Raw genomic sequence first — 18,253 nt, 5'->3', positions numbered from 1 at the left:
AATACAACAACGTTTCGGCTGTCATTGCAGCCCTTTTCAAGTACATCTATAAAAAGTTCAATCAAAATAATTATAATTTAATACACTTATTCGCAACAATTAATTATACATTTAAATACAAAAATGTGTTACATACCAAATTTAAAACAGTAAATCAACTTCTATGCAAACTACCGACAATGTTAACGCTTGTTTTGATGAACAATGTAAGACTGACAGAAGTAAGCACATATTAAATAGATGTTAACTGTTCACAAGAATCTTAGTCACTAAGCGTTAAGAAGATAGAGACGAAACTAAATGTGTCTTTCGTAATTTAAATCGTCATAATAAAGTCAAATAAATAAAAATAAATAAATAGGTGGATATAAAAATAAAAATAAAATTAAAAGTAAAAATAAATATAAAACGACTTAAATAACATCAAGAACACGATCATAAATCCCACTGAAATTCTCCGTATCTTTCTGTAAATTAATACTTTTTCCTTGTTTTTTTATGTAAAACATTTCTGCAATTTCTCTTTTTCTTGTCTGTTTTTCCTCATGCAGAATCACCGGAGAATCCCAACGGAACTCATGATCGTTGCAAGTCCGATGTAAACTAACGACAGAATGCAATGTCTTGTCTTTTTTTATGTTATTTCTATGTTCTTTAATGCGCGTTTCTAAATGTCTCTTTGTCTGTCCTATATAAGCCGAATCGCAATTCGCACAATCAATTTTATAAACAACATCAGTTCTTTTTAAGTTTTCGATCCCATCTTTACCTCTTTTTATCAACGTGTCCAATTTTTTTGGGACAGTATACAAAGCATCAATTCCACTTTTATTGATGCAACGCGTAATATTCTCGCTAAGATCTTTAATGTAAGGTAACACAATGCAATTTCGCGTATCAAATTTATTTCGATTGGGCGAGTTAAGATTACTGCCAAATTTAATCGCTCGTAGTCTTTTATTGATGTTTTTGTTAATAATTGTTAACGGGTAACAATTATTAATAAGGATTCTTTTGATTAAATTAATATTTTCTTCATGAAAAATAGGGTCAGCGAGTAAAATAGCGAGTAAAATTTTACTTTTAATTTTATTTTTATTTTTATATCCACCTATTTATTTATTTTTATTTATTTGACTTTATTATGACGATTTAAATTACGAAAGACACATTTAGTTTCGTCTCTATCTTCTTAACGCTTAGTGACTAAGATTCTTGTGAACAGTTAACATCTATTTAATATGTGCTTACTTCTGTCAGTCTTACATTGTTCATCAAAACAAGCGTTAACATTGTCGGTAGTTTGCATAGAAGTTGATTTACTGTTTTAAATTTGGTATGTAACACATTTTTGTATTTAAATGTATAATTAATTGTTGCGAATAAGTGTATTAAATTATAATTATTTTGATTGAACTTTTTATAGATGTACTTGAAAAGGGCTGCAATGACAGCCGAAACGTTGTTGTATTTCAAATAATTATTTATAATAAATTATTGCCAGTCTGGTCGACTTTAAACATTGAGGAGTGGTTTTTTATTGATTGATAAAGTTATACGATTTTAATGAATACGCGCGGAAAAAGAGCACATAGCTACAGAGGGGTAAAAGGGGATAAAGAGAGGGAGAGAGAGATCTCGGAAGAAATCTAGCGAGTCCTCGACAGCGCGTTTCAAACATCTGCTAGCGCACAGATATGTTTCCTCGCAGCCTCTCGCGGATTCATACGATTCTGCTGTGCACGTGAAGCGAGATCTGCACATATACATGTGCTGTACTGTGTAATAGTACGTAAATCATCAAGTGCCAGTAGCTATTGAGGAATGCATATAACGTTCGTTTATCGCACTTCATACAGATAATAGGTACCAAAGATTTCAGGTGTAAATTCGTCAAGGTGAACTCTATGTCGAGCAACCTTAACTCCGATAAATCTAAATATTTCGCGTATCTTAAATCGCGAAGATAACAATTCAGATATCGCATCCTCGAGTATCCCTATGATTTTATATTTTATCATGCAAGAGAGATGTGTATATAAATTGATATCAATTCTTTTACATAAAAGATTGATAATAAACTAAGTCAATTACTCTTTTGAAGTGAGACTCCATTCCAATAAATTTAGAAAGATCTTTACAAATGTTGAAATTAATGTACCGTCCACGAGAACTCCGGTTCCTCGTAGAAGGAACGAGAAGTCCGTTAACCATCTCCGTCATGGATTAATCCGCCGCGAGCTATAACGAATCCCGGAGTATTCCCGGCGATGATTGAAAACTGGAAGTCGCGTCCGGCGAGAAAAGCTGTCGCACGTCGTCGCGTCGCGGACGATAATCGCCTCTCTATCGGAAGACGAAGGGAGACCAAGAGAGAGAGACGGGCTCTTAAATGCGGCGCACGCTTTTTTTTCTATAACTCAATCACGGCGCGTTACGTCGAACCAGGATGAGCCGTAAAGTCCGGCCATTAGAAACGCGCGGTGCCGCGTCGCGCCGTACGACAAATCGCCGTGGAACAAAAGTCTTCTCCGTCCTACATTTCGCTGCACCGGCCTACAACGCACACAGAGGCCGGCAGATGCGCTGACAAGCGAGATTCGCCTTAAAGGCGTCGCGCTCGACAGATTGCACCGGCTCGACTCTGATTGATGCGTCCTGCGAACAACAATTCAACAGGCCCGACAGCGTACAGCCAGCCAACGGCAGCGCTCTTTCCTATTCATCTTCTTCTTGCGCTCCGGCGCATTAGCGACAATACCTATGTGCATTAAGGCGCCGGTTGTTGTTGAGTACCTACCCCCGGCAGCAGCACTACCGTACTTACGCCGCGAGAGATGCAACTTTGAGTCTTTCTCTCATTCTCCTCCTCTTCCTCCTATTGCTGTTGTGAACAGGAGGAAATTTTGTGAAAGTACACGCGTGAGATTTCTCTCACAATTAGCGGACAAATCGGGATTCTCCTCGCGCGCATGTTGTCGAGGTTTCTTGCTCTTGAACCATACGTAAAGATATATTTTTTTTCCGATAGACCGTAAAATACGCATTTCGAGAGAGAGAGAGAGAGAGAGAGAGAGAGAGAGAGAGAAATAGGAGATAATTCCGTATTTCCTGTTACGCTGAGACTTTAACAAGCGTAAAAGAAACAAGAAATATGCTAATAAGATGCTTATTATTCACCTGTAATAAAGCGTTTAATGTACTAATTTGTACGTTTCTTACTGCACGTTCTGTGTCTAACTTTGTACATATATTAGCGAACATGTGATATAATATAGATGAAAAGTATTTGTAATTCTTACATTCTCGGGAGGCTACACGGAAAAAAATTAGCCATCATAGCTAAATTTTAGCTGTCCCTAAATAATAACGTTACTTCACGAATTATCAAAATTATTAAAAAGTTTGTTGAAATAATATAGATACACGGAAAAAAATTATCCATCATAGCTTATAGCTGTTCTTACATTACACCTGAAATTTAGTTACATGCCTAAATTGTAACTATGGTGATTAATATTTGGTAACTACACTCCTTAAAATAATTAAAGGATCAAAAAAATTGTCCAAAAAATAGGTAAATTTTAAATAGCTCTAACTTTGTTTCGAAAAATGATAATTTAAATTTTAAAAAAGGTTTTAAAGCTTGAAATCTCTACTTTTGAAATGTCATAGCTTTTTTCACTTTCTTTAATTCTGATACTTTTTACTTACAGAAAACGACGAAAATAAGAAAATAGAAAATTTTTTTTAACAAACTTAACATAAAATTTAAAAAATGTAAAGTTATTTTCACCTATTTGTAAAAAGTTGACGAGTTAAAAAATTCAGTCTGTATATCATACTATGGAGCAAAGATTCAGCTTTAAGAATCCATTCTTAAAATTTGTTGTACTGATAATTTTTAACGAATGGGTTATGAACGATTAAAGTAGAAATAACATTTTCTCTTCAATTTGCGATAACTGCATAAGGAAAAAGCAAAATTTTTATTTAAAAAAATGATTTTGTAGAGAAACCTTCAGGCTTTAACCTGAAAATGTCAAAAAAATTTTTTAAATCTTCTCGCGTATGCGACATGTCTACAAAATGAAAAAAATTTTCCATTTTCTTATTTTCGTCGTTTTCTGTATATAAAAATATCAAAATTAAAGAAAATGAAAAAAGTTATGACATTTCGAAAGTATAGATTTCAAGCTTTAAAACCCTTTTTTAAATTTAAATTATCATTTTTTGAAACAAAGTTACAGCTATTAAAATTTATTTATTTTTTGGACAATTTTTTTATCTCTTAATTATTTTGAGAAGTGTAATATTATTTAGCTATAGTAATGGAGAATGCTATAGCAACAATATTAACTATCTTAGCTAAAATTTAGGCATGATAACTAAATTTCAGGTGTAATATACAGAGAGATAATTTTTTTCTCAAAATGTACCCTCAAAATCTTAATTGTGGGACAATATGGTATTGAAAGCATTTTATAAGAGTTTCTCTGATTAATATTTTTATCACAATAAAAAATATTAATATCTATCACAATAAGATATAAAAAATATGTTCAATTAATTTTGCTATGTACAATAGTAAAATTTACTAAGTACATATTAATATTTTTTAGTGTGATAAATATTAATCAGAGAAACTCTAATAAAATTCTTCCAATATCATATTGTTCCATGATTAGTATGATTTTCTGGGTAAATTCTCTCCGTGAGACAGCTAAAATTTAGTTATGATGGCAAATTTTTTTTCGTGTATCTATATTATTTCAACAAACATTTTGATAATTTTGATAATTCGTGGAGTAACGTTATTATTTTGGTGGCTACTTATAAAAGTGGTCCCGGGTTTTTACATCATTAATTTCGCCCATCATAATTCCTATATCGATTGACACGCGATCACGATTGACGTACGCCCTTACAAGAGGAAAAGGATACTTTTGACACGTAGTACCGCTGTTATTAATATCCTTTATCGATCTTACCTGCAACCAACACCTACGCGATCAGCAGGGGTTCCTGTCTCCTCGGAATTCTCTGGTGTCTACCTGGTTGACATTTGACAGGCAAGACGGCTACGAGGTTCCTCTTGCGTGACATCCGATCGATGGATGTTTGATTCTTCTATAATAAGATGTACAAAATAAAATAATTGAGATTCGATAATCATACAAACAATTTTATAAATCTTGTTTAAACACGAATGTGAAACTTATCAATAGTTTAATGAAATTGCGATTAATTTATACACATTCGTATGCAAGATTTCTTAAGAGGGTTTTCTAGTATAACAAGCATTATTTTTTAAGTTTTTTTGAACATTTTTTTATACAAAACCCATAAAAGCTTTTTGTATCAAATTTTTTTCTACGTATATATTAGTATCTACAGTGTGTTCACAAATTTTTTTTCGCTAAAAAATGAAAATTAGCTGCAGTGAACTGCTTTGAAATCATCATTGGATAAACAAAGTTGGCGCATGATTGGATCGAATCTGCTCATTTTAAACAAAAAATTCAAAATGATTTGTAATTAGTATACCTGTGGCTATAGCAGATACCAGAATAAAAAATATATAAAAAATTAAAAAAAATTACATCACTGTAAAAATTAGGTTTTGATTTTTGAAAATTTTGAATATTTTTAAAATCTTTAAAAAGTTGTGAAAATGAGGGAAAAAAATATTTTGACATAATTGTGGTAGGAGCGATAGCCAAAAACATACTAATTAGAGATTATTTTGAATTTTTTGTTTTAAATGCGCAGAACCAGCCCAATCATGGACAGCATGAGCCAACTCTTTTTTTCATCGATAACTCCACTGCAGCTAATTTCAGTTTTTTGTACCAAAGAAATTTGGGAACACATTGTAGATGCTAATAAATATGAGAAAAATTTTCGATGCAAAAAGCTTCTGTTTAAAAAATTTTGAAAAAATAAAAACGCGTGTTACACTATAGAAGATCCCCTCAAATAGTTTCAAAATCATAAAATTTTAATAATTCTTTTGAGAGGATAAATATAACAGATGTTATATCACATTGCAATTATATAAAATTTCATATTTTATATTAATATAAACGAAATACATAACAAATGCTAAAAGAATTTTTTATAATAAATATTTTAATAATTATTAATTATACACATATAAACAATTTTTAATGCAAAAAAGAAAAGCAAGCGTTGGAATTACACGCAAAGAATTGCCTCTTAGAATTTACTCTGAAAATCATAATTATGGGATAATATATTGAAAAAATTTTATAAATTTCTCTGATTAATATTTACCATAAAAAATATTAATATATATATATATATAGTAATTAATTTTATTATGTACATAAAAAATTCTGAGGCAAAGCTTTTATGAATTCTACATGAAAAATGTCTCCTAAAACGAAGTTTTAGGATAAAAATAGCAGATGTATCATTCTTCCGTGTATTTTTATAAAATTTTTTTCTTAGTACTTTATCAAATTTATTCGTTTCAGGGTCGCATGCCATTCATGCGAGCGATGAGCATGGAACAGCGGTGGCAAGATCTCGCATCTCTGTTAGCCCTACCGACATCGGATCATTTCGCACATCCAGCACATTCTGGATACGCAGGACACGGCATAAGTCACAGTCATTACGAGACGCAACGTAACGTATTGCTCCACAATCCTACCTTAGCACCTCCGGTAGGAGATCTCAATTCGACCGGACCTTATCACAATGTGGGTGAGTGTTGCCTAAAGTTGTGTGCAAGTTTTTATTTCTACTTTATATTAAATCCTGCTATTATCTGATGTAGTAGATTTGACAGCATAAATTAAAATTAAGCTAATATATATGTGCACATATCAAAAACGTAAAGTAAAAAATAATTTTCATATAGAACATTTCTTTATGTCACACATAGAAAATTATATAAATACTAACCATATCAGTATATGTTAATTTTATAAAAAAATAGGAACGCAATAATCTAAAATGTCATCTAAAAGAAATTTCATTGTCTGAACTAAACTGCTCACTGTTACAGGTGGGTCGTCGAACCTGGGTTCAGCTGTGGCAACATCAATGAATTTGACAAATAGTAGTGAACCAATGGGTGCAGAGAGTGGCGCGACTTACAAATCTGAACCTAACGATATGATGTATTATCACACACCGACAACAGATTCGATCAACCAAACCACAGATGGATTTCTTTCATCTTTACTCAATGATGAGGATTTGCATTTGATGGATATGGCGATGAATGATGGTAAGTACTATCTGCTTATATTATTATATCAATATATTTCGCAATAAAATCACTTCTTTATTATTGTAAAATTAAACATTCTTAACTGTTATTTACAATATTTTTAGAAATTAGTTATAAATTAGTAAATTTATAACAAAATTTAATGAAGTGAATCTAATTGAAATTTAAAACAATTCTATAAAGTTTTCAAACATAACTTTTATTAATATTTTTACTCATTGTCAGTTAGACATATTAACTCTTTATATAAATTAAAAAGCATAATTGATGATAAATTATAATAATATACTAATATTTGGTTACTATATATTAGAACTTGTCAGTGAACATATTGAAATAAAATTCAGTAGAAAACGTTTTATTATAAAAGTATAAAGTTTATAATAAAGTTATATTTTTGATTATAACACATAAAAATATAATATCAAAAGGAATTATATATAATGTAATCATTATAACTTGTAATTTATCATTATCAAAAAGATAAATAATTAAACTTTTCAATATCACTTTCTATAGAAGATAGTTTGGTTTCAATTAAAGAAAAAAATATGTCCTTATTCAAGACTATATACATTTTTTTGTTGTTCAAGTAATGAAATTAAACGTATATAATCTAAAACTTAACTATTGAAAGTAACTTTAGACATTATCAACTATTATTGTACACTGAAAAAAATTTATTGAATTCGATACTGCCTAATGAATTATTTATTTGAAACTAATAATATTGATTTGATATAAAAAAATAATTCTTCTATTATTTAATATAAGAAAATATTTTTCAAAACAAATAAAATATTTATTTATTTCAAATAAATAATTCATTTGGGAGTATTCAAATAAATATTTATTAATTTAGTCATTTTTTTCAGTGTAATAATTAAAATTATACAGTAGGCTTATAAATCTATTGTTAACTATTATTATAGAATAGTTAAAATTATGACTGAAATTGAGGTAGTAATATTAATCTGTTTAAAGTAATATGAATGTGTTTAAATTCTTTCTCTCTAAAAACAAAACCTTAATACATAACGAAAATACTATTATGAAATTCAATAAACTAAAAAAATAAAAAAAAATAAAAAATAATCAGTCTAACATATATGTATGTTTGTCTGCATATACTTTATATGTGAATCTGTTATCTATTTATTGTAAATTAAAGAAAACGTATAGCAATTTATAAAAATAGGAGGCACGTCTTGTTTACCACACTTCTTCTGGTTCTGGTGATACAGGAGGTGCATAACCAACATCATCATTTCTCTCAGCATACGCATCATTGTTCTGCAAAAAATTAGTCTATCATATTGATATATATATATATAAATCCTATTTACTTATATTTAGCTATATCTAATATTTATTAAAATTTCTAATTTGATCCATTTATATTCTTTGTGCTTTTATAATCAAGAATTTTCATTATTCAGAGGCAAAATGATCGAATATATAAAAATAAATTGTTTTATTGACATTTTATTTTTAAATCTAAATTGCATAGTATTACTTACGCCTCTGATATCCTCTCCACCGAATCTTCTTGATCCCCTTCCTGGTGCAAAGGTTCGACTACCGCCGCCACCACCAGATTCTAGCCAGCCAGGTACCGCTTGACCAGTTTGTTTCAACTTTGTAACCAAATCGCCAGTAAGTGGCATATCTGTACTTGAATCGAAGAATGAAGTCGCTTTGCCGCGATTTCCTACACGACCAGTTCGTCCGATTCTATGAACATATTCATCGATTGTCTTTGGTAAATCAAAGTTAATTACATGAGCGACATTTTTAATGTCCAAGCCTCGCGCAGCAACCGCCGTTGCTACCAAAATCGACATTTTTCCTCGTTTAAAATCGGATAGGGCTTCTTCTCGTTCTCTCTGCAGTCTATCGCCGTGTATACTGGTTGTTGGAAAATTGCTCTCCGACAAGAAAGCAGCGATGAAATCCGTATGTCTCTTCTGCTCGACAAATACCAAAGTGCCTTCTATACTTCCCATCTGATTTTGTTTCTCTAGAATTTCTTTCAGTAATTTTCGTTTCTCAGGTTGACCAGATGCTTGGTAGAAATTTTGTTCTACGTCAGCACAAGCACCACCTACGATTCCAACAGTAAGGAATAAATAATTGTTCAAAAATCGACCCGCAAGTTCTTGTATCTCATTCGGAAAGGTAGCAGAAAACATAAGAGTCTGTCTTTCTGATGCGGGTACCATTGTCTCGTGATCTACTATCTTTTCGATATCGGGTAGAAAACCCATATCTAGCATTCGATCAGCTTCATCAAGGACCAAAAAACGTAATGAAGAAAGTTTAATTCTGCCTTTTCCCATGAAATCCAACAATCTACCTGGTGTCGCGACTAGAACGTGGCAACCGGCAAATATCTTATTCCTTTGATGCATAACCGATGTTCCTCCATAAGCAAGTTCAGCGCGTATAATAGAATTCAAGGCAAATTTCTTGACTTGTTGATAAATCTGCGAAGTAAGCTCACGTGTGGGTGATACAATCAGCACTTGTGGTTCGGAGGAAGAATCAGTTTTAATTAAATCTCTTGGGCTTGCCAACAGAGTGTGCAGGATAGGAAGTACAAATGCTGCAGTTTTGCCCGAACCTGTTTGAGCGCAAGCCATCAAATCGCGGCCACTCATTATAATTGGGATAGCGTACTTCTGAACGGGAGTAGGTTTTGTATAACCCGATTTCTTAATATTATCCAACAAGATACTTCTCAAGCCAGATTGATCAAAGGATTGTATCATCGGCGGTTGATTTTCACCAGACACTTTTACTTCAATGTCATCATATTTATCGAAATTTATTCCCACCGTTACGTCATTTCCAAACAAAGAATTTTCGTCATCAGGTTGCTCTGGTGGAACATAAATCTCTCTCTTTTTTGGTTCATCTTCATTGCCTTCTCTAGGTCCACTGTCGTTCCCTCTACGGCCTCTGTCGTTTTCATTGAAATCATCACCATCATCCCTGTTCCTACCATAACCGCCACCTCTTCCACCTCTATTATCATTTCTATCTCTTCTTGGTCTATCTCTTCTATCGTTCTGATCATTTCCATCATATTCATTATCATCTCTATTTCTTCTTGGTCTATCTCTTCTATCGTTCTGATAATTTCCATCACGTTCATTATCATCTCTATTTCTTCTTGGTCTATCTCTTCCATCGTTCTGATAACTTCCATTATTTTCATTATCTTCAGTTTCATCATTGTCTCTATTTCGCCTACTATTGTTCCTATCCCTGCCTTGCCACCTGTGATTATTTCCATCGTCACCATTATTTCCATAACGTGGTCTGCCATTGTCTTGTCCTCTATCAGTCCTGTTGTTTCGTCCAAATCTGTTACTATTATTGTCTTCATATTCATTATTTTCATAATTATCTGCATTTCCATAATTTTTTTGATAGTTATCCATATTTCCATTATCATATGAATTATTCCGTCCTACAGAATAATTTGGTGTATCGGTGTTGAAATTGTATGGAATTGTACCACGTCCTTTGCCACGAGAGGGATCACGTCCTTCTTCAAACTATTTATAAATAAAACGCCAACATTAATGACCAGCTTATTTATTTTTCATCATTTATTGATTTATATGTGTGTATATATTCATACACAGACAGACGCACACACATGCATATATGTCATAAATAATGTACAATATATATATATAGTACAGTTCTGCATAAAAAATATTTAAAACTCTTACCGATGATGTGTTTGCTGGTGGTAAAAAGTCCACATCACTGATTCCCCACTGTTCTTCTGTCATTTTTGTTTATCGTAGTACCTAATTGCACATTACATATATATATATTTAGCATAATGGATATATATAACATGTACAAATAAAATGTATAGTTAATGTATAATTAAAACATTTTTAATTTAATAACATACATAATTACTAAAAATTGAATTGTTTTTTAAGATAAAAAAATTTTAAAAACCAATTTATTTGCTAAATTATATCACAAAAAACAATTAAGTATAAAGTAATGAAAATAATATATTATACATAAATTTGTACATAAATTATGAGAAAGTAATAAATTAATAAATTATAATAAATCTCATTATTAATAAATTATAGCAATATAGTCAATGTAAATTATACAACAAAATAAGAATTTTTCATCTATATTTGCTAATGTAAAGAAATTAAACTTATATTCCTAAAAAATAATATAAGTAAAAGTTCTTGCGTTTATATATATTTGAACATTTTCAATTATATATATTTGAATATTTTATTAATTTATGTCAGAAATAACTTTTATTATGTACGCGAATAATACACAAAAAATTATATATGATAAAATTCATTCAAAATACTGTTCACTATTTGTAACAAAAAATAATTTTATCTTTTAAAGATCAAGACATTTCTTAGCAATTTTATCTTAGCAAATATTACACATTTTTTACTATAAACTTATTAAAGCTTGGAAAGTCGCACTATCCTTTGTATGTTTTTGCTTAGAAATATGTGTTGAAGAAACAAAAATATGAAAACCATAAATACATGTCACTGATAAGCAAATAAAATATAAATCGCAAAAGCAAAACATAATATAAACCATCGCAATTTCTGTTTCATAAAATTTCAATTATATTTTATTTCTTTACACTCGTATATATAATACAAATATCTTTAATTACTAAAAAATTGATAATTACGTCTTGATCAATTTTTTAATTGTGATTTGCTTTCTTGCTATCGGCCTGATCGTAAAATATTAAGTTTCATCTTTTTTATAGTTGCTTCGGAATATTCATAGCAGATATTCATAACTGATAAAAAATCGTGAATTCCATTAAAAATATTTTTGAGTAACTAAGTACTTGATTGTTTACATATCTCGATATATCAAAGGCGTGTATAGCTAAATACCACGAAGTCCGGTTTTCAGGTAGAGTACCACGAATTAGACAAAGAAAATGCGCGGTATCGGCTCTTTTGTGTGACCGGCAATGCCGATATTATTTTCAGACTAAACACTATCGTGTAACTTCATACGGGATCACGAAAAAAAAAAAACTGGAATCGTAATTAATCTCAGGCGATAAACATCGCAGTCGGCGTATATTACACGCACCAACACGATCTCAACGCATAATTATTGTAACACGTGGTAGACGATCGATTATGAAACAACGTATCCTACCGGCTAATATGGCCGAGATGAAACGGATCATTTTCTCGTTCGCTTACGTACCTTGCGAGTCTTCGTTAATAATCAGATTACTAATCAGGATACTTTCCGCGTTCTTTATTACGGAATTGTTTAATCAGCAGTCGCGAGATTGAAGTAACACAACCGGAATAGTCTGCAATCTCGAGTACACCGCTAAGAGACGAACAGACGAACCACCGCAAATTGCGTATCAACGCTGTATGGCGTTTCTCGCTCTTTGCGCGTAGATCAGCTGCGGAAAGGATCAGCGCGCGCATGCGCATTACGCGGCTCATCCCCTCTAGTTCCTCCCGATCGTACGGGTGCGAGATCTGTTTCTTGGCGCGCGTTTTTATTTATCAATACCGCATAAAGGCGCCTTTGACTCGCACTATCGATACAACACGAGCAATAAACATCTTTCTCTAATATCTAATCCAAATATATTATGAAAAAAATGACAATTTAATCGATTCAATGCTATTAGAAATGTTTTATCATTAACATTTTTTGCAAACTTCTCTGGTAAAATTTTTTCAAATATATATTAGCCATAAATATTTTATATAACAGATATTAAATTTAAAATAAAATAATTGATTTATATGTTTTGTTATAAATCTTGTAGAGTTAATATCAAAACATTTTTTGCAAAACACTGCTTTTCTGGTAAAAATTTTTTAAATGCGTCTATAAATATTTTATATGATAACAGATATTAAATTTAAAATAAAATCATTTATTATTATATTTTTTGTTATAAATCTTAAAGAGTTAATATCAAAAAATTCTTTTGCAAACTTCTTTGGTAATTTTTTTTTCAAATATTGGCTATAAATATTTTATATGTGTGTGACAACAGATATTAAATTTAATTTAAAATAAAATAACTATAACAGATATTAAATTTAAATTAAAATCATTTATTCATATTTTTAATTTTGATAAATCTTGGGGATTTAATATCAAAGTATTGTGTGTGCTTGTATACATACACATTATGTAAGACTGATCTGTTTTGATATATCAGAGTTAGTATAAATTTTTAAACTATTATTTTTAAAAGTAAATTTTTTAAAAAATATAAACAAAATATTACGTCAGTTTCTAAAGAAATAGAAAAAGAGAGAGAGAGAGAGAGAGAGAGAGAGATGTATTACGACCTTGAAAGTGAATAACAACATATTAGATGTATGTCGATATTTGGTTTTGTGAAGAATGCAAACAACAGAAATCGAACCTATAATAGAGTAGAAAAAAATCTTTTATGTATATGTATATATTATATATATATATATATATATATATATATATATATATATTATGTATTTCTTTCTCACGATGTCAAAAGGTAATATGTTATCAATCTTTATGTGTGTATAGGTCTGTTCGTTTTGGCTACACTGGCTACACTAATTCAGAGATTATTTTTTTCCTTTCAATGTCGAGCAAAAACGACAATCTCTGAACTAGTGTGACTAGTGTAGCCAAAACGAATAGACCTTATGTATGTGCCTGTAATAACGTTTTTACGAATTTCTCAATGAGACAGTAAGTAAATATTATATAAATCGTGAAAAAAAAGAGAATCTGCTCTCTCTCTTTCTCTCTCTCTAATATTACATTGACTACGATATTAATAAGTATTATTTACTGCTACATTTCATGTTTTACATAAGTATGTGTACACGTTTATTATACAAAATATATTTTTGTATTATTTCGAGACACATTAACTTGAGGATATTTTTAATTATAATTTACCATTTTTTAAAGTGTATTTTCTTCTATCATTGATGTAATTTTGCACCATATTTAAGAGTCCGCTATCGCATACGCGTTGTCACTTAATATTATAAACGCTGAGTCATTCCGTATCGCACCTTCGAGCCTCGTATTGTTCTCAAAGCACCTTTGTCCAGAACGCGACATAAGCACGATACAAGCAACTGGTATCAAACTGGTGATATGCAAAATTGCCTATTGTGCATATAACAGAAAAATATGCCACGTTAAATTTCATGTAAATATGTAAGACAAATCTATAGTCCATTCGTTATGATATTCGTGAACAATTTACTGTGTCTTCGTGTGATAACTTATACATATTTATTGCAATTGCAAAGCACAATTATTTTTTTCGTATACTGTTTTGTTTCTACGATATATTCTAATAAATTTCGACTATCATGTATTTAAATTTAAACTATTTAGCGAGTTTTTTAATTCGTTGATTAATCAATCACATTATGCGCAAATGCAGCAAAGTGCTACTGATGAATTTAAAAAACCAATTGCTGTTGTGCTATTTTAATTTAATATAATTTTCAAGCTATATTTCGAATAGCAAATATATAATGGAATAAGAAGAATAGTTTACAAGTAAAGGTAACATATCACATTTGATTAATATCTGAAAACTGTTCTATCGTGCGACGGATTATTTAATATATATAATATGTAGTATTTTCGTATTGATTACATCGTCGTACATTAAATTTGTTGAATATGTGTTGATAATGATGCAATCATTGTGGCACCGATTTCCCATATTTCCATACAATAGCAGTCAAACTTATAACAGGCGCTTCATTATTTTTCTTTCCTGTGGCAATGTCCTCGTAGTGAAATTCATGGACTGTTATTTTCAAACGATCTTTTATAGATTTTGATAAATTATTTCATACGTACTTGCTTATAACATTGTTAGATTTCTGGAATATTGCAAATCAGTTTTAGAGATTTACTTCACAGACTGCGAAAAAGTTGTTAACTTGACTAAATGCGTTCAATTAATTAATATTTTGTTAATTGAATATACAGGGTGCATCTAAATAAGTGCGAAAAATTTTAGGAAATAATTCTTTGTCGAAAATTAACAAAGGTTTATCATATAAACATATACTTTTATTTCTACACTTTTCGAAAGAGGGAAGTAAAATTTAAATTTTTATTTTTTTTTAATATAATAAATATCCTTTTTATTAGTGGAAAATATCCATTAAGTTTCATTTTTTTAATTTGTCTGTTTGAGAAAAAAAATAAAAATTTAATTTTTACCTCCCTCTTTAGAAAAATGTAACTCTTCAGGGAGGGCTGTAAGAGTATATGTATATTTATATAAGAAACCCCCCTTAATTTTCGACAAAGAATTATCTCCTAAAATTTGCTGCACTTATTTAGATATACCCTGTATATAAATATTTAAGTAAAATACGTTATGTTGGATTTAATATATTGTATTTCATTTAAATCCTTCTATATGTTCAATTAACAAAATAATAATTAGTTAAACGATTTAGTCAAGTTAACAACTTTTTGTTCTCAGTGCATCGCAAAATTGTTAATATATCGAGATATACATATAACAATATATGACAATATATTGACGATCCTTCGAAATGTGTATCCTTAATAAGCACCATATCGGAAACATATCCTTTGATGTGGCGATAATAATGAAGAGAAAAAAAATTAATAAATATGATAATTATAATGACAAGCTATGCGCGCGCGTGTTTAGTTTATTAGCGAATAAGTTATAATCATATTTTCGTGTTATCAGATTTACGTTGTGCACGTCATTTGCCGCAAGGATGCATATATAAGCGTGTGGTGCGGGTGATACGTGTAGTAGCCACGCAATGCACGCGTGAGATACCTAACAATAAGTGTAGGTGTCTCGCAGTATAAGAGACGAAGGAAAGAGGAAGAGAATCATGTCGCTTTGCGGAGTGATAGGGGCCCCAGTTTCCAGTAACGTAACGTCGCTCGAAGTTTTGCGACACGCGCGCGATTCGCTACCGGGTACGCGACGTATCTGACTATATCGTCGTGATATTCTCCTTATCACCGTGTACGCTCCTCGTAGTAAAAGCGTTCGGTTCAGGGTGCGGCCGATGCGACACGTGATTACCATGTGTGACTTCACTTTATTATATTTCTCTATTTTTTGCGATATATACAAGGCGTATCTATAAATAAGTGCGAAAAATTTTAGGAGATGATTCTTTTGTCGAGAATTAAGGGTGGTTTCTTATATATGTATAAACATGTACTCTTTATATATCCTTCTGCCTGAGGAGTTACACTTTTCTAAAGAGAGAGGTAAAAATTTAGTTTTTGTTTTTTTCTCAAATTTCGGAGAAATTAAAAAGATGAAACTTGATAGATATTTTCCACTAATAAAAAGGATATTTATTAATATTAAAAAAATAACTCCTCAAGGGAGAGATGTATAAGAATACATGTTTATATATAAGAAACTCCCTTCGTAAATCCGTTTTCAACAGAGAATCATCTCCTAAAATTTTTCGCACTTATTTAGATACATCTTGTATATTAATATATTTGATAAATTACAAGATTAATGAAATTTATTAAATTTATTCAATTACTTTAGATTAAAGAAATTTTATTCCGCGAGTGATTAATTTATTCTGAGAATAAGCTCTTGATTCGAGCATCTTCATCTTGCAGAAAATTATATGTCGTTCATCAAACGTTCTCGAAGAAGATACCAGACGTGTCACCGCGATTTCCTATACGTATATGTGTCATTTCCCAGCAAAGAGACGCGTGTTGTGAAAATCGAGGTCGCGGGTCGCGCGACCGAATATATTTGCGGGAATCGTGGAATTTCCGATCGGCGCGTAATACGCAACACATTTTAAATTATTATGCATAGCTACATGCATTCGGCTATCGGATACTCGATCCATTCGGAATTTGAATTATCGCAAAGTTCGCTGCTCGAAGAGCAACGGATCTGTAATTATTGTTATTCATAAGTGCGCAAAATAATATGCAACAGATAACAGAAGCGCAGTATTGCACTTAACATAATTTTTGCTTGACGTGATTTATCGCTATTTTAAATTTCTAGACATTCCGTGCGTCTCTACAATCTAAATGATACGCAATATAACCACATAATCGCGTATACCTACTCTTCGACTATAGATGCAACAACAAATTTTACGACCTTCGGATACGTTTCTTTTTTTAACGTTCGCACGACGATGCAATAGAGCGTACCGGAAATAAAATTTAAACGTCTTGCATTACAATGAAGGAAATTGCAGATATATGTATATATAGTAGTTTCGGAAACAGTCACCTTTTTATACATGCAATTATGGTCTCTCTTTATAATAAAGAATAAATTTCACAAGAGCTTTGAACTTCTAATCGGCACAAAAACCGTTTGTATTTCGACATTGAGCAGATTATTTTATTTTCTGCATTTTGAATTTCTAATAGAGAAAAACACTTCCTAGAATATTAATTATGACTAATAGCAGTAGAGTCACACGAGAGTCAGGCGATCTCAGGATCAGCGTTTGCGCACTCTTCCATGACGTCCGACAAATGTGAATGCCGAGATCTTTTCGACAGAGTGACTAAAGCATTTGAGAGAGCGTAATTGTGTGTGCACCATTCGAAAACAATTAGCATTCCGTACGGTCGTGTCCTCGACAATTAGTGCAATGCTCGTTCCCAGACGCGATCACATTCGTTTCGAACGAATTCATTAATCGAGTCAACGCGATAAAACAACGAGCCACCACAGTTCAATCAGCATCATCGTTCGTAAATATTCATGGCACGTGAATCGGCAACTTCGGAATAATATCATACAAAGTGCCGACCGATCAACTTTGAATCTATCTCGTATGCATATATATTCGCGCATAGCAAAGACGATTAGATTTTTAAATCGTGAAGAACGCTAATATATTTTGAGAGCCGTCGTAGAACGAAGATATTGCAAATTAT

The 18,253-nt window shown here is 31.2% G+C and overlaps 2 protein-coding genes and 1 long non-coding RNA gene across 5 annotated transcripts in view; 2 read left to right on the top strand and 1 right to left on the bottom strand.

Moving 5' to 3' along the window:
* The window catches only part of cnc (NFE2 like bZIP transcription factor cap-n-collar), a 115,884-nt gene that overhangs the window by 81,093 nt on the left and 16,538 nt on the right, over positions 1–18,253 (top strand). For all 3 annotated transcript variants that reach the window (XM_029301097.2, XM_029301100.2, XM_029301101.2), the window contains exons 6-7: positions 6,501–6,732; positions 7,037–7,261. In XM_029301097.2, coding sequence (XP_029156930.2) covers positions 6,501–6,732; positions 7,037–7,261 — 457 coding nt within the window. The remainder of the gene's footprint in view (positions 1–6,500; positions 6,733–7,036; positions 7,262–18,253) is intronic.
* vas (ATP-dependent RNA helicase vasa) lies at positions 8,377–12,720 on the bottom strand. Its single transcript, XM_029301103.2, has 4 exons — positions 12,518–12,720; positions 11,008–11,088; positions 8,785–10,827; positions 8,377–8,557 (listed from the first exon to the last, which is right to left on the bottom strand). Exons 2-4 carry the CDS (start codon positions 11,068–11,070, stop codon positions 8,477–8,479), a joined length of 2,187 nt encoding a protein of 728 aa, XP_029156936.2. The 5' UTR covers positions 11,071–11,088; positions 12,518–12,720; the 3' UTR covers positions 8,377–8,476.
* LOC114929529 (uncharacterized) lies at positions 15,800–17,249 on the top strand. The gene is made up of 2 exons (XR_003819259.2): positions 15,800–16,394; positions 16,955–17,249. It is a non-coding gene; the product is annotated as an uncharacterized LOC114929529 (long non-coding RNA).

This window comes from Nylanderia fulva, unplaced genomic scaffold, assembly GCF_048542155.1.
Source record: "Nylanderia fulva isolate GAGA-0341 unplaced genomic scaffold, ASM4854215v1 Scaffold8, whole genome shotgun sequence".
Taxonomy (NCBI): domain Eukaryota; kingdom Metazoa; phylum Arthropoda; class Insecta; order Hymenoptera; family Formicidae; genus Nylanderia; species Nylanderia fulva.
The sequence above is the reverse complement of the archived record's forward strand: the minus strand, read 5'-3'. Positions and strand labels throughout refer to the sequence as shown.

Excerpts from the sequence above, each read along its gene's own strand:
- vas (XM_029301103.2), bottom strand. The coding sequence starts at position 11,070 with ATGACAGAAGAACAGTGGGGAATCAGTGATGTGGACTTTTTACCACCA. Across the intron at positions 10,828-11,007 it reads CACCAGCAAACACATCATCG|TTTGAAGAAGGACGTGATCC; the intron begins GTAAGAGTTTTA and ends ATTTATAAATAG. Across the intron at positions 8,558-8,784 it reads GTGGAGAGGATATCAGAGGC|AACAATGATGCGTATGCTGA; the intron begins GTAAGTAATACT and ends AATTTTTTGCAG.